At 40.3% G+C, this 16,615-nt stretch overlaps 1 protein-coding gene across 3 annotated transcripts in view; it reads right to left on the bottom strand.

Moving 5' to 3' along the window:
* DMD (dystrophin) overlaps positions 1 to 16,615 on the bottom strand; it is a 736,567-nt gene that overhangs the window by 229,052 nt on the left and 490,900 nt on the right. For all 3 annotated transcript variants that reach the window (XM_033849482.2, XM_073799481.1, XM_073799480.1), the window contains one exon: positions 11,122 to 11,200. In XM_033849482.2, coding sequence (XP_033705373.2) covers positions 11,122 to 11,200 — 79 coding nt within the window. The remainder of the gene's footprint in view (positions 1 to 11,121; positions 11,201 to 16,615) is intronic.

Genomic DNA, 16,615 nt, shown 5'->3' with positions numbered 1-16,615 from the left:
AAATGATTCCCAGACAGAGGGCATTCTACTTAGTGTTCCATGTGACCCTACTGCAGTGTCCCCAAACTGTCCAGGGGTTTGGTATACAGGAGTGGTCCTCAACCAGGGGCAATTCTGCCCTCGAGGAGACATCTGACAATATCTGGAGACATTTTTGGTTATCACAAATGAGGGAGAGTGGTACTGCTGGCATGCAGTGGGGTGAGGCCCGGGATGGTGCTGGACATCCTATAATGCACAGGACAGCCCCCACGATCAAGAATTGCCTGGCTTAAGATGCCACCAGTGCCCAGGTCAAAAAAGCCTGGTTACAGCCTGGCCTGGCTTATGAGATGCTCTTCACCCTAGATAGATAGTAAATAAGTGAACCAATCAGATGCTCTTTCTTAGAGAGCCTGATTGTAACACCCAGAGAGAAATTTAGATGGTAGAGAGGTGGGGAAGTTCGACAAAAGTCAGGGAGCTAAAGAAGAAAACAAGTGACAAGACAGTGGAAACTATGAGTAAGGAGAAGGTGGAGGGAAGAGAGCAGCTCCGTACTGAGAGCCTGAAGTCTACAGCAGCAGAGGCAAATACAGAGAGAAGCAAACACATGCTGCATGGCGAACGTTGTTCCCCATCCTTCCTTATGTTTCCATGTATCCTTAAAATGCCCCTCATCACCTAAGCCCATCCTTGTTCCTTCCAGCCTTAAGGAGACACAGCGCATTCCAAAGCACATCTGCAGTAGACTGAAATCAAGATGATTGTTACTGCTGATATCTGAAAGTATATTTAAAAATTCAAAAGGGTGGTTTTTTAAACCAGGAATAGTTTATGTAAGTCTACAAAAAAAACCAAAATGCCTTTTGTCCTCACCTCAAAGTTCTCACCAAAATGTATTTTCTAATCCCAAACTGGCTGTGTTCTGAAAATGGAAAACATCCAAAGAGAAGAAACAAGAGTAATGATTTTTGCCCACAGGGATGTGATTCCACCATTTCTGTTGTGCAAAGCTTTGTATTTTGGGACAGATGACAAAATGCTACCCTAGGCCAAACGCACAAATGCCTTCATTTTCTGGGGAGTGTAAAAATATACCTTTCAGAGCCAGCGTTCCCGTAAAACAGTGCCCATGTGTCAGGAAACTGATCCAGTGCTGTGATGCTGGTCTCCCTGCCCTAGGTCCTCATGAGGCCCAGAGGAATCTGTCATGATGAGGAAGATGAAATGGGAAAGAAACAGGTGCCTGCCTCATCTCTGCCATGCCACGAGGCTAATTTCCATGCAGGTATGCGATGAAGGAGAGGTGGTTGGTGACCAATCTAAACTTCACCACTTAGCTCGAGGGCCAGATGATGCACAGGGTATCACAGTAGCTTCATGAAGCCTATAGGAGAGGTCCATGCTCTCGGTGTCCTGCTCAGATCCCTTCGCCCCAGCTGGCATACCCACCCCCAACTGCTGTGAGCACTGGCTGCTGTGGGCCCACTGCCCCCAGCTCCAGGGTACCTCCCTCAGGGAAATGGAAACTGCCTCGCTGCCCACTACGCCCCAGAAATCCACGGCCAATGGCTGACTGACACGGGGGAGCAGAAAGCCCAGCTCCCTTGCCTCAAAATGGGGCCAACTGCGGGGGGCAATTCGTGCTCCAGAGTTCCTGGTGGGATCAGGCTGAAGGGAGCCTCCGCCTCCTTGCTTAGCCTGACTCCCTGACCACTGTTCCCCCTACCTCATCCTGCTACCCTCCCTCCCCTTCACCTGAGAGATGCTCTCTCAACAGCTTACTTGTACAAGAAACCTTGTGTAGGGCTCTCCTTCTGTGGAAGGTTACCGAAGGCGAGGGTGGTCAACCATCCTCGTGAGCCCGGGACGGAGGGGGTTTCCTGGGACATGAGAGTTTAAGTGCTAAAAGCAAGAACATCCCGGACAAACCAGGACAAATGCGCATCCTACCTCCGGCAGACAGATCTCTGGGTCCTGAGCTTCGCCTCCAGGGGCTTGGGTGCTCTGAATAACATAAATAAATTTGCTGGTGTGCTGGTAAACCAGCTGTGCCAAAATGAAAAAGCCAAGTCTTGATTTGCAGTATTTGCCAGTTTGGGAGGTGGGCGGAAACATTCCCACTATGGCTGATTTCAAGCTACCGAAGGTCAGTTTAACAACCAGCTCTCAATTCCTGTATATGTAACACTCGGCTCTCTTGAGCTAGCAGAAGCCAGTTCAAGCGCACAAATTCCCACAGCAGAGACTGAGAACTTTCCTAAGCTTCCTTCTGTGTTCAAATAAATGGGTATGTAGGGCCAATGATGCAAAAGTTTGTTACTAAGGATACTCTACAGCAAATAATTCTAAGCTCTAAACTGGAGAATATAAATTTGAGCTCAAGGCGAAAGGGCCATAGAAATAGCTTTTGAGAAGAGAGTGTAATGATTATCACCGTGACTCCTTTTTGCAGGTATCTGAAAGGCTAACTTTGAATTTACGGAGGCGTTACCAGCGTCACAGATAGATTAGACGGCATTTGTTCCAAATTCCCAACACTCAGGACAGCACGTGACTGCTGAAGAAATTGGCTCAAGTTGTTTAGCCCTGAGATTTTACCTGATGGCTTTAGGCTGAAAATCATCTCACATTGTACCTGCAAGCTTCTTCCTGACTTTTATCATGATGGCTTCTCTAAGCTGATCTGAGCTTTAAATTATGGGCCTACTCGAATTTCAAATTCATCCATCCCCTGAGGACAATGGTAGCACGGATCCCAGCACTGTTAAGTGAAACGTCAGCAATTATTAAGTGTGCTTAAAGTTTTTCCCCCTACCTTTTTTTAAGTGTGTGAGTGGAGGGACGTGGCGGTGAAGGTTTGGCAACTCTCAAGATGGAAACAAACTTTTCAGCCTTATGTAGCAAGGAGAAACCGTAAGCACTTGGGTTACTTTAACAAGAGGAAAAGAGTCAACCAGGGATTTGATTAAGGCAGTTAAGATTATAAAGCCTGCAAGAAATAAGTGATCAGTTCTTTCTTTTTACAGTGTCTCATAATCTGAGAAATAGAAGATCACTCAGTGAAACCCACAGCTTTTAAATTCAGAATAAATAGTAAAAAGGAAATTCGTCTTCCGGAGTTCCACAGCCTTCAATAGAGTTTAATACTGCAAGAGGTCACTGGGTTAAGAGCTAGAGAACAAGAAGTTTTGCCTCTACTGTTTTTTTTCCATCATAAAAGAAATACATGCTTATTAGTAAAAACTCTTCAAAAGTAAGAAGAAAGTAAAACATAACAGCTGTTTCCATTTTGATTTAATTGATTTTCAGTCTTTTCTTTACGTGTACCTTTCTGCTGTTTATATTGTATTTTCTAATAGAGTTGTGATCATACTGTAATGTTGAAGACAGCTTTTTCCCTTAATATATTACATGGCACAGTAGACATTTAGAAAAAGGACTATGTAAAGTTATGGATGCTATCAGTCATTGCTGAGAGGCAACATAAGAGGTCAAATTATTTATTGAGTGTCTACTATGTGGTAGTCACTATGCTAAATTTCATGCTACTGTGTTTTAACAATGGGAGGAGGAAATTTACCTCTTCTTTTGGGTATAAGACATAATTCATTCTGTGAACGCTTTTACTGAACATTTACCAAGTACAGATACTGGGTTAGGTACTGGAGGATATAACTGTCAACAAGACTAAAATCATCCTGTCCTTATAGAGATTAGGATCTACTCATTGATTGCTTTTTTTTTTTTGGTGGTACGCGGGCCTCTCACTGCCGTGGCCTCTCCCGCTGCGGAGCACAGGCTCTAGACGCGCACCCTCAGCGGCCATGGCTCACGGGCCCAGCCGCTCCGCGGCATGTGGGACCTTCCAGGACCGGGGCACGAACCCGTGTCCCCTGCATCGGCAGGCGTACTCTCAACCACTGCGCCACCGGGGAAGCCCAGATTACTTTTTTAAATAGATTTTATTGATTGATTGATTGGCTGTGTTGGGTCTTCGTTGCTGTGTGCGGGCTTTCTCTAGTTGTGGCAAGCGGGGGCTACTCTTCATTGTGGTGTGCGGGCTTTTCATTGCAGTGGCTTCTCTTGTTGCGGAGCACGGGCTCTAGGCACATGGGCTTCAGTAGTTGTGGCATGCAGGCTTCAGTAGTTGTGCCTTGTGGGCTCTAGAGCGCAGGCTCAGTAGTTGTGGCACACAGGCTTAGTTGCTCCGCGGCATGTGGGATCTTCCTCGACCAGGGCTCAAACCCATGTCCCCTGCATTGGCAGGTGGATTCTTAACCACTGCACCACCACGGAAGCCCCTACTCGTTGATTATTCACCTATTCATTAGTTACACAAGTAACTGTTGAGCTCTTATAATATGCCAAACACTGCACTTTCAGATTAGAACCATGAAAAACATCTTCGGAAAGGAGAGGAACTACTTACACTGAGAATTAAATGCAAGGGAATGAATGCTACTTTTACGTCTAACACACTGAGAATTAAACGCAAGAGAATGAATGCTACTTTTATGTCTAGTTTGACTCTAATAGGCGGATACTAAGTTACACTACCAAGTTGATAGTAACGATACTAACAGCAAACACTTGTATGGCACTTAGGTGCTAGGCACTGTTTTAAGTGTTTTACATATAATATAAACTATAAACATAGTGGAAGTTTGATCTTCACTATAAAACTATGACATAGTATTACCATATTTCATTGAATTGAAAACCCCTTTGGACATAAGGTATATTTTGATTTCTGTTAAAACATGGGTGGGGTATGTCAAATTTGATGAAATATGTTATTATTATCCCCATTTTACAGATGAGACAAAAAGAGATTAAGTATCTGAGCCAATATTTGACCCCAATTAATCTAGTTTCGGAGCCTGTACTTTTAACCAATATCCCATGTCATTGGTGGGATGACATTTGGCCCAGGGGCATCGAGAGAAAAATTCAGCCTCTATGAATCAACTTACTGTGGCCAGACCAAGAGAAATAGAAGAGAGAAAAATCTGTGGCAATATCGGATAGACTAGACAGTCGCTGGCCTGCCTGCTAGTTCTTAATGGGTAAGGCAATGCGAGGTGTGGCACGGAAGTCCAGAAACTGGGTTCCAGTCCCAGATTTATTATAACCATCTGTATGATCTCGATTATGTCATTTGGTCTCTCTGCCTCTATTTTATCATCTGTGAAGTAAGGGCAGGGCTAGAGTTCTTCAGTACCCCTCAAATTTTTTTTATTGCAATCCACAGAAGGAATACATTTTACATTGTAACGTAGTATACAGAGACAGACACACACACCTAACTGAAATCAAAGTGTCAAAATGATACTTAACCTTGCCTGTGTAATGTACTCTAATTTTCTATTTTCTAATCTGTTCCATTTCATTCCATTAAAAAATTGCTGGTTGCAAGTCATTACACTGATTGCAGAATTCACTAATGAGTACTTTGAAAACAGTTCATATAGATACTCTCTAAGCTTCTCTCCAGTTAGGAAATTCCACAGCACAGGGGGACTCCTGGGGTGGGCCTCAGAGCTGGAAACCCCAGGAAATAAAGAGTTGACCTTTCTGCCTTATAAATACTCATTTTCTTTTCAATTGGATCGTGTTTTTACTACCTTCAGCAGAAAGTTCTCATTATTAAACTATCTGGCAAATATCACTTTAGGGCAAAGATTCCCATAGTATGTTCCACAGCATGTTTAGTGAGAAATTAATTGGTATGCCTGAAAAAGGTTTCCGTAGTCACATAAGTAGGATGTAAGAGTCACTGACACTGTGCTCCTCTTAGAGTTTCAATGTATATTAAAAGCTACAAGAATTCCAACAGGAAAGAAATTTGCTTACATTTATAACCTAGTGATTTTCCAATCTTATTGACCCCAGAACTATTTTTTCAAGGGAGAGTTATTAACATCATACAGTACATTAATGTTCTGAGAAACTTGGCTTGGGAAATGGCCCTTCAGGGAATTCTAGAACTTGTGAAATATTAAGACAAATATAAGTTCTTTCTACTGTTACAGAAAGATTTCTACCTTTACTCAAATACATAGTTACCCTTCTTGGTGAGAAAAGTAAAATTTAGAACAGAAGCCCAGAGAATTGAGAAAATAGCCAGAAAAAAAAGCGTTGAATTCTTTTTTAAAAAAGTTCCTAAATTCTTGAAAATAACAAAAGACGGACAATTTTCAGACTACTAAGCTAGTGAATACTGTAGTACATTTTTGATCATTGACATATGAATATATTTTTAAAATATATAAAATTTTAAGGATAAATATATTTTAAAATCACACTATTAGAATTTCTCCTTTTTCTTGGTTTACGTTGCAGAAGTCAATCAGAAGTAGTAGAATATTAAAGCTACAATTAAAGGCAAGTAGTGTCTATCAATAGATAAAGGTCATATTTTACCTATATTTTCTCTTCTCATTTTTCTCTCAGATCTAAGATAAAAGAAACAGCTTCTTTAACAAGTAGAGATTGGGCCACCAAGAAGAAACAGTGAATACTTTAGTAAAAGGCCACCTCTCCCTATTGATAAGGAAACAAAGACACCTGGGTAATGTAATTTTCAAAGGGGAGTGTGTGGGGGGGGGGGAGGGGGAGAGAGAGAGAGAGAAAGAGAGAGAGAAAGAGACAGTGAGTGTGTTTGACGGGGTGCAGTTTGCGGCTCATCCTTATTTCTTCTTTTCTTTGTAACTTCCAAGCCTCAGAAATCACTCTATTTTTATTCCTGGTAACCTGGAAGCAAATTACTAGACATCTATCAATTCAAACTCATTTAATATGACCTTAGTGGTATTTTTTCAAACATATTTTTCTTGGGGGGGGAAGCTCTTTTTCTTTTATAGAACATAAAAATAACAGCAAATAAGTGACTTCAGAGAGGCCCTGCCTCAAATACAATTTTGATGTAACACCCAATTTCCGGTGCAACTTTCTAGAGGTCAGCTTGGCAATATGTATCAAAAGCCTTACAAATGTAAACATCCTTTAACACAGCAGTCCCATTTTCTAGGCATTTATCTTGTAAAAAAGAATCTGAGACGTTTATAAAGGTTTATAAAGGTGTACAAAGAATATTAGATATGATAGATACATAATGTTAGATAAAATAGTGAAAATTTTGAAATAACCTTAATATTGAGTGATTTAGAATTGTCTTGGTAAATGTGGTACAGCCAGAGAAGGGAATACTACCCTGCCATTTAAAAACATTACTCTGCAGAGGAATATTTAAACACACGAAAATATTTTTATGATAGTTCTGAGGAGAAAAAAGCAGGTCATAAAACTGTAAATTGTTTTCATCCCTGTTTGGTTAAAAAAAAGAGAGAGAATCTGAATTCACACCCCCCCCCCCCCCCGAGAGAAAGACAGAATGTGTATAAACCATTCTGTTTATACAGAACGTATAGTGTGTACGTTCATTGTGTGTGTAAAACCACATTTTTTGTAGTGGTTATCTCTAAGTGGTGGGATTACAAAAAATTTTTTTTTCCTGTTTGTATTCTCTGCTTTCCAACATTTCCTTGAGTGCCACATACTACCTCTGTAATTTAAAAAAGGACAACACAAAGAAATAATCTTTATTTAGTCTTTAGTCTCACTGTCCTATTTCTCATCTATCCCTTAAACCAAATTGGTATTTTTTGGTATCCGTAAGCAAAGCTTCTAAGCATGTACTGATATTCCACGTGAATACTTAAGAAATTGGCGACTTCTGGGGCTGCCTCCACGTAAGCAGGTAAATCAGCGCCTGTGCCTACAGGCCTGATCTTTCTGGACGTGGGCACCAGTGCGATATGGTTTGAAAGGTGTGGGGATGCTCCTCCTGGCCCCTCAAAGTTCTCCCCTTACAGCTCAGAGATTATGGCTGACGTTCTACCACTTGACAGCCATTCCTCAGGCTTATGGCTTTTCACCCTATTAAAATGCAAATAACCCCGGAGAAGTACACATTAAACTTTACCTGTCACCTGGGTTAAATGAGTATAACGTATCCTTTTCTGAGAATAGGTTTTAACGGGGAAGACATAGGAATGTGGGTGGGGCAGGCAGAGAGAATAAAAAGTGAATGAATATATATGGTGTCTGAGGAATATTAATTCCTCAGTCTCAGGAATATTAATATTCATAATAGTAATATTTTTATTTATGGTTTAGGAGTCACTTACAAATATGTTATCACAGTTAATCTCAATTAAATCAAATAGAATGGCTCTGCCACCAAGGCGATCTAAGCAGACCAGAAATTGGGAAAAATATACAAGACAAAATGTGCAGGATTTATAGTTGTTCTACAGTCATTCGCAAAAGCCACAATCCCGATCAATTACGTATCCTGCTTTAACTTGCCCATTTTTTCATGACACCTCCTAAGCATGTGTGACACTGTCTAAATAATGACTGCATGCTGATAAAAGGGTTAGACCCAGTCAAAAAAATAAGACAACCTCTTACTTAATACACTATCAGTGTATAACAAAAAGACAGGACCACTACTTTCTAGGAATTTTTGTTCTAAAAGACATGGCCCATTAGAGACACACATGAAAGCATCAAGTGAAAAGCTTTAAAATGTTCATGAGCATGGATCTTTTTATTAACCTATGGAAAATGGAGAAGGAAGGAAAGGACTAGAAAATGGCAATAAAAGGAAGGCAAAAGAATGAAGGGAGATCATATAGAATTGCTTCTTCTCTATAAAATATATCAATAAAGTAAAGGACGGTCTAGCGTGGTGGTTAAAAACAGACTCTGGAGTCACTTCTTGGGTTTGAATCCTGGCTCTGTCATCCACTTGCTGTGTGACTGTGTGCCTCAATTTCCTCATCTTAAAAATGGGTATAATAATGGTATCTACCTTATAGGTTGCTATAAGGATTAAGTTGGGTCATATTTGTAACACTGCAAGGCACAAAGTAATTGCCTTAAAATGATGCTTAAACTCCACCATACACAAAAATAAACTCAAAATGTATTAAAGACCTAAATCTAAGACTGGATACCATAAAACTCTTAGAGGAAAACATAGGCAGAACACCCTCTGACATAAGTCGCAGCAATATCTTTTTCAATCCATTTCCTAGAGTAATGGAAATAAAAACAAAAATAAACAAATGGGATCTAATTAAACTCAAAAGCTTTTGCACAGCAAAGGAAACCATAAAGAAAACGAAAAGATAACCCACAGAATGGGAGAAAATATTTGCAAACGATGTGACCGACAAGGGATTCATCTCCAAAATTTACAAACAGCTCATGCAGCTCAATATCAAAAAACAAACACCCCAATCAAAAAATGGGCAGAAGACCTAAGTAGACATTTCTCCAAATAAGATATACAGATGGCCAAGAGGCACATGAAAAGATGCTCAGCATTGCTAATTATTAGAGAAATGCAAATCAAAACTACAATGACATATCATCTCACACCAGTCAGAATGGCCATCATCAAAAAGTCTACAAACAATAAATGCTGGAGAGGCTGTGGAGAAAAGGAAACCCTCCTACACTCTTGGTGGGAATGTCAATTGGTACAGTCACTATGAAGAACAGTATGGAGGTTCCTTAAAAAACTGAAAACAGAGTTACCATACGATCCAGCAATCCAACTCCTATGCATGTATCCAGAGAGAACCATGGTTCAAAAGGATACATGCACCCGAATGTTCACTGCAGCGCTGTTTACAATAGCCAAGACATGGAAGCAACCTAAATGTCCACTGACAGATGAATGGATAAAGAAGTTGTGGTACAGATACACAATGGAATATTACTCAGCCATTAAAAAGAATGAAATAATGCCATTTGCAGCAACATGGATGGACCTGGAGATTATCATACTAAGTGAAGTAAGTCAGACAGAGAAAGACAAATATCATATGATATCACTTATATGTGAAATCTAAAATAAGTTATACAAATGAACTTATTTACAAAGCAGAAACAGACTCACAGAATTAGAGAACTAATTTATGGTTACTGGGGGGATGGGTGGTGGAGAGGGATAGATTGGGAGGTTGGGATTGATATATACACACTGCTATATTTAAAATAGATAACCAACAAGGACCTACTATATAGCACAGGGAACTTTGCTCAGTATTCTGTAATAACCTAAATGGGAAAAGAACTTGAAAAATAGACACATGTATATGTAAAACTGAATCACTTTGCTATACACCTGAAACTAACACATTGTTTTTGTGAACTAACACACTGTTAATCAACTATACTCCAATATAAAATAAAAATTTCTAAAAAATGATGGTTAAACTCTCATACATACACATGCATGACCAGAAGGAAATACGTCAAAATGTTAACAGATATTAACCCCATGTGGCAGACGTATGACTTTTTAAATACCTATATATATATATATATATATATATACTTTTATAATCAAAGAAAGAGTAGTATAAATTAACAACACTAATCAGAGGAAAACAGTAGCCTGACAATTTAATATGCATTGTTATATTTATAGGATGTTCCAATATTACACTTTCAGTTAACCAAGGCTATTCCTCTTGGTATTAATTATAAAAATATAGTTAATTATAAAAGATATAATATTTATTAATAATATATCAATAATATCATTATAAAAATATAATTAATAAAATAGTAAAACTGGAAAATAAAAAGAATGAAGAGAGGTCAAGGATAAAAGAGGGATAAGAATAGTTAGGGAAAGGAAACAGAATGGGCTGAAGTCCCAACTTGCAGGCAGGGAGTATTTAATGAATTATATAGAGATAAAGAATTATAGATTCATAGTAATATATATTGAATTATCATATAATAATTATATGATATATAATTATCAGCTTGACGAAGTGAACTGCTATAAGCAGAACTAAAGACTCAAAAATATTGCTAAAGTTAGCACTTGAGAATACATTGTGGGAAATAATTATGCATTAGTTGAAGGCTGGACAAAATGATCTAATTGGTCCTCCTCTTCTTAACCTTCTGAATTTACCCACTAAGTTATATTTCAGGATGATTTGTGCCTCCAGTGCATTTGACAGACACAACTGTAATTCAACTCTTAATTCTTAGCCACCAAGATGCAGTGAAGAGGTTAAGCAATGAAAACTGACAATGACTTACTGGAAAGTAAGTGCTGGGATGCTGGGCCAAAGTCCCTGTGGGCTTCGTGCAGCTGCCTGATGCGGTCCTCAACAGCTACCTGCAAGGAAGAGGAGAAAAATTATGTTCTCTCATATATAATGAGGGGCAATTAAAACAATGTATCCTTTTTGGTAAGATCTTCTGGGCTCCTAAGGCTGGAACATTAAAACAACAATTTATAACCTTGTTTTAATAGCCACTTACCACATGTGGCCTCCGAGACCCATTTTTATCAAACCAAGGCCAAACAAAAAAGATTTGCTCTCTTGACAATGTTAAAATGCGATTTTCTAAGAACACTCTACTCATTGGTAGCCACAAATGAATTACTGCTCCAATTAGTACCATCAAAAATGCAAACTCTAGGGCTTCCCTGGTGGTGCAGTGGTTGAGAGTCTGCCTGCCGATGCAGGGGACACGGGTTCGTGCCCTGGTCCAGGAAGATCCCACATGCCGCGGAGGGGCTGGGCCCGTGAGCCATGGCTACTGAGCCTGCGCGTCCGGAGCCTGTGCTCCGCAACGGGAGAGGCCACAACAGTGATAGGCCCGCGTACAGCAAAAAAAAAAAAAAAAAAATAAAGCAAACTCCAGATCTTTCACAAAAACGTTAGGTAGGGAGGTTGCCATTCGCCATTATACTAGGTGACTAAAGGATCTCAGAAATGATACATATTTTGTCTTAGTCTGTTGCTTTTGACATGTTTTTAAGAATCATATTGATTGATAATTAATGGATATCAAGTGATAATCATTGATAAATTAATAAGTAACCAAAAGTTGATTGATACTTAAGTATCAAAGAAACAGAGGCAAGGTTTTAATTTAGGGTAACTATAGGGTGGATGGTGAAAATAAAGAAATTTTCAGATTTCAGATTTTAATGGACTTGGAAATTAGTGGGAAGTATATGTTTAGGTGGCAATGGAATAAAGTTTGCCATTCTGTTTTTTCCTATTATGTTTTTCTATAATATACTGACACAGTGTCCTTTCAGCTCAGTGAATTCCATTTTGAGTGGGGGAAAAAGGGAAGAATTTTATGGGTGAAATGGTATATTGTGTCATCTGGCATACTGCCAATTCTATATTCATGGTGGCCCCAGGCACCCTAGCTTTATAACTTTGGATCTTGATTTGGTTCTGAGCAGGCTATGCTAAACTAGACGTTAGTCAGAGCTTGCCCAGAGCCATCAGAGCTCAAGCAGGTTCACTCTGTGGCGTGGATAACTCCCAAGAAGTAAGATACATCTTAAACTCATTGAAAAAGTGGCTCAGGTAGTCTGGTCTAACACCAACTCTGACCTTCCCATATCAATCAATTACCTAGCCTAGATCCAGAACAATCTTTTTTTTTTTTACACGTTCTCCCTAGCCTTGTCCATCTTCGCTTGGACCAAATATTTGGAAAACCACACAGAGTTTCAAAAAAAAAATGGAGGGTTCGCTTCACTGCGATGCACAGAAAAACATGAGGGACATTTGAAACCTACTTTCCCAGCCTTAGGACCCTGCACTCTCAGTCAAACTCTACCGGCCTGTCCTGAGACATTCCATCCAATGTAACACTCCTGAGACCTGTTCGTGTTCTCCTTCCCTCTGCAATGTTCTTATCCCCCTTTTCCCCATTTAAGGCTGTTATATGTTTGCCTCCTCAGCATTCTCACAGCACACGGTTTATACTTGGAACACTTCTATCATAGCCATTGTTTTCGTCATATGGACGTGGATATCTCCTGCAATGGACTGGCAACTTCTTGATGGCAGGAACCATTCCTTGCTTATTTGTCCTCTCCTCTCCTCCCTCCCACAGGATGCACTGAACCCCGCATGTAGTAAGTGGTATAAGAAATATTCGTGTAATGACTAGTTGATCAAACCAGTGGATAAATGTGTGTGTTTATGTGTGTGTGTGTGTGTGTGTGCGTGTGTGTGTGTGTGCGCGCGCGCAGATGAGAAAGAGGAAAGAGAGAGAGGGAGAGAGAGAGAGATAGATAGGGAGAATGAATGAGAATGCTCACTGACATCAACTGCACGTTGTATGTCCCTGGGTAAATTATTCTAAACTTAACTTACCTTATCATTAAAATGGGACAACAATACTTCCTACCTCATGGTGTTATTGTGGGAATTAAATAAGATGATACATGCGTTTAGCCTAGTTTCTATCACATGCTAATTGCTCAATCAATGCTAGCAGCTGCTGTTATTGTTGCTATTATGGTTAATAAAGGGAGAGGAAGAGGTTACAGTGTGCAAGGCACCACATAACATACAAAAATGGCTAATATTTAAGCACTCTGTGCATGACAATATGAAGTGACATTTAATCTTCACAATAACTCTGTAGTAGGAAATAATATTCTCTCTCCACTTCACTGATGTAGAAACTGAAGGATGAGAGGATAAAAAAACCAAACAAACAAAATTTGCCTAAGCTTAAGCGGTTAGTAAACTGGCAGATTCAGGATTCAAGCTCATTCAGTCTGGCTCTTGCTCTTAACTGCTACTCCAGAGAGTAAAGTTGAAAACACAAAGTACTCTGTAAATAGTTAACATGCAGTTGGCCTTTTAATTTATTTTTAAATTAATTTATTGAAAGCAGACCTAACGTAGTGTACCTATCTATGAAACTCTTAGTCATCAGTATATTTTATGATCCAATGCAAGGCCAGTTCCTGGTCTTAAAGAATGTGATACCCTAAGACTATAGAGAAGGGCTGTAGAAGAACACATGCAAATGGATGGAATACGTAATTATTTCTAAATGCAGAATGGGTCATTTAATACACAAATAAAGAAGAGAGGAATGTGAAAGTTTGTGGATGGGGAGGCCATATGGGAATGGACACTGAGGAGAAATCTTTGCACATATGAGAGGGAAATCCCCAAGGGAACACGTGGATGGCAAAGGAGCATGAACGTGCCACAGGCCATTTCCTCTGGAGATGGCGTTAGTGGCTTCACAGGGACCACGTGGGTACAGGAACACAGACCATTTTAAGCCCCTGATCTGAAAGTTGCTTCCTTCTTATACAGGGAGGGCCATGCTGGTTGTTTCCAGTGTATATCCAATTGTCAAGAACTTAAAATTAGATAAAAGTGAATCTCCATCCCTATAACTCGAACTTAAGAAAATGTATGATAGTGAGACAAAAATTAAAGATGCATCATGTAATGAAATAAAATATTCAGGAAAGAGTCTTAACTAAAGAATTAAGCAGAAAATATTTCTTTTCACAAATTATCTTTGGAGAAAGGTATGGCATGGATTGAATGCACAGAATAAATAAAGAAATAATTTTAAGAAAGGAAAACTTGGGGCTTCCCTGGTGGCGCAGTGGTTGGGAGTCCGCCTGCCGATGCAGGGGACACGGGTTCGTGCCCCGGTCCGGGAAGATCCCACATGCCGCGGAGCGGCTAGGCCCGTGAGCCATGGCCGCTGAGCCTGCGCGTCTGGAGCCTGTGCTCCACGACGGGAGAGGCCACAACAGTGAGAGGCCCGCGTACCGCAAAAAAAAAAAAAAAAAAAAAAAAAAAAAAAAAGAAAGGAAAACTTGAAGGCACACAAGATCCTCACAAACTGTAGCTACTTGAGAACAAAGCACTTTACTCTTGTGAGCAATTAGGCAAGGAAATGAAATTTGAAAACCTTTTGAAACAATAACCTCCATGCATTAGACCTTACTAACTGGATTTTTTTTTTTAACCAATATAAAACACTATATGCAAACTAGGAAGCAAAAGCCAGAAATTTTATCCCATTACCTTGCGTTCTGGCACAGTTCATTCTTTACTTGGTTAATTGTTTGTTCCCTTTTTAAGTATATGTTAATATGGAAAGAGATATGCAATAAATGAATGCTACAGTCTTGATCTCTGGAAGCATAACGGGTTGGAGGTGAGGCATGGAAACAACCTAAGGAAGATCTTGGGGTAGCAGAACACTGGTCTCAGAGAGGACAGTGAGATGCAGTTACCTAGGTGCGCTGCAAGCAGATGACGCAAAACAAGACATTGCAGACACTGAGGCTCAAGATTTACCCCGTAGGCAAAGGGAACCACTGGAGACTTCCGTGAGGGGACTCGTGATTTGAGAGGGAAGTTGAAGTTTAGGGAGATGAATCTGTCAGTGTAACAGATTCAAGAGGGACCCGGAGGCTGACACCAGTTAGAGGCTGTTGCAACTGACTAGACTTGGGGCTATATGTGTTGGAATGAAGACTGTGTTGCCTGGAATGGAAAAGATGGTATAGACTGGGAGGTATTTTAAAGTAAGGAAAAACTAATCACTTTGGTGTTGGAGTGTAATTATTGTAGAAGCAAATAAAACTTCAGTGTGGAAGACCAGGAGATTGAGGATACTGCTGACGGAAACACTAATAATTAGAAAGGGGAGGAATGGCAAATGGGCGGATGACTTCATTTGGAACATGACGAATTTGACCTAACAGTGAAACATTTAACTGGAGATGTCATGTATAGCCAGTTAGAGAAGAGCAATCTGTCCCAGTCATTAAAGGAAGGAAAGGGAAGTGAGACTGAAGAGGGCAGGACTGAGCATTAGAAAGTGAGTGGAGAAGGAAGAACCAAAGGAGTCCAAACAATTATTTAAAGAGACAGGAAGAACCCAATTTCCCCCAAATTAATAGGCCATACCTCTGTTTCTTTTCATAAAAAGAAATACAATTATAACATCCTTTTGGAAGCACACATCTTGTGTCTACTATTAGATCACAGATCAAGAAAGTTTAGAACTGGAAGAAACCTGATCTATTGATACACAAGGGTCTATTCTTTAGAACTACCCCAGATGGACAAAAACCTGCCATCTGCTCCATGGGTACCAAGATCTAGTTTGCAGCATTTCTTCAGAAAAAGCATGTCGGGGGGAAAAAGTCTCTCTCTTTTTTTAACAACAACAACAACAACAACGACAAACAGGGCTTCCCTGGTGGCGCAGTGGATGGGACTCCGCCTGCCGATGCAGGGGACACGGGTTCGGGCCCCGGTCCGGGAAGATCCCACGTGCCGCGGAGCGGCTGGGCCCGTGAGCCATGGCTGCTGAGCCTGCGCGTCCGGAGCCTGTGCTCCGCAACGGGAGAGGCCACAACAGTGAGAGGCCCGCGTACCACACAAAAAAACAAAAACGAAAACAAAAATCAAATATGCTCTCTGAGGACAGGGACCCTTCTTTCTTTCCCTACTATATCCTAGTTGACAAGCACAGTACCTGGCCTATGGCAGGTGCTCGATTCATATTAGCTGAATGAATTAATGTGTAGTTTATTTAAGGATCTTCACCATAACCATTATATTTTGAATGGAGAATTTCTTTTTCAAGAGTCCCAAAACAAGTTTTTGGAAAGGCCTTTCCTCCCTCCCTCCCTCCCTCCCTCCCTTCCTTCTTTCTTTCCTTCTTTTTTGATGCTCAAAGTTAAAAAAATAAAAAGAAAAGAAAACCATTTAGATTCATT

The sequence above is a fragment of the Tursiops truncatus genome, chromosome X (assembly GCF_011762595.2).
Source record: "Tursiops truncatus isolate mTurTru1 chromosome X, mTurTru1.mat.Y, whole genome shotgun sequence".
NCBI classification, from domain to species: Eukaryota; Metazoa; Chordata; class Mammalia; order Artiodactyla; family Delphinidae; genus Tursiops; species Tursiops truncatus.
This window is presented reverse-complemented; position numbering and strand designations above follow the sequence as displayed.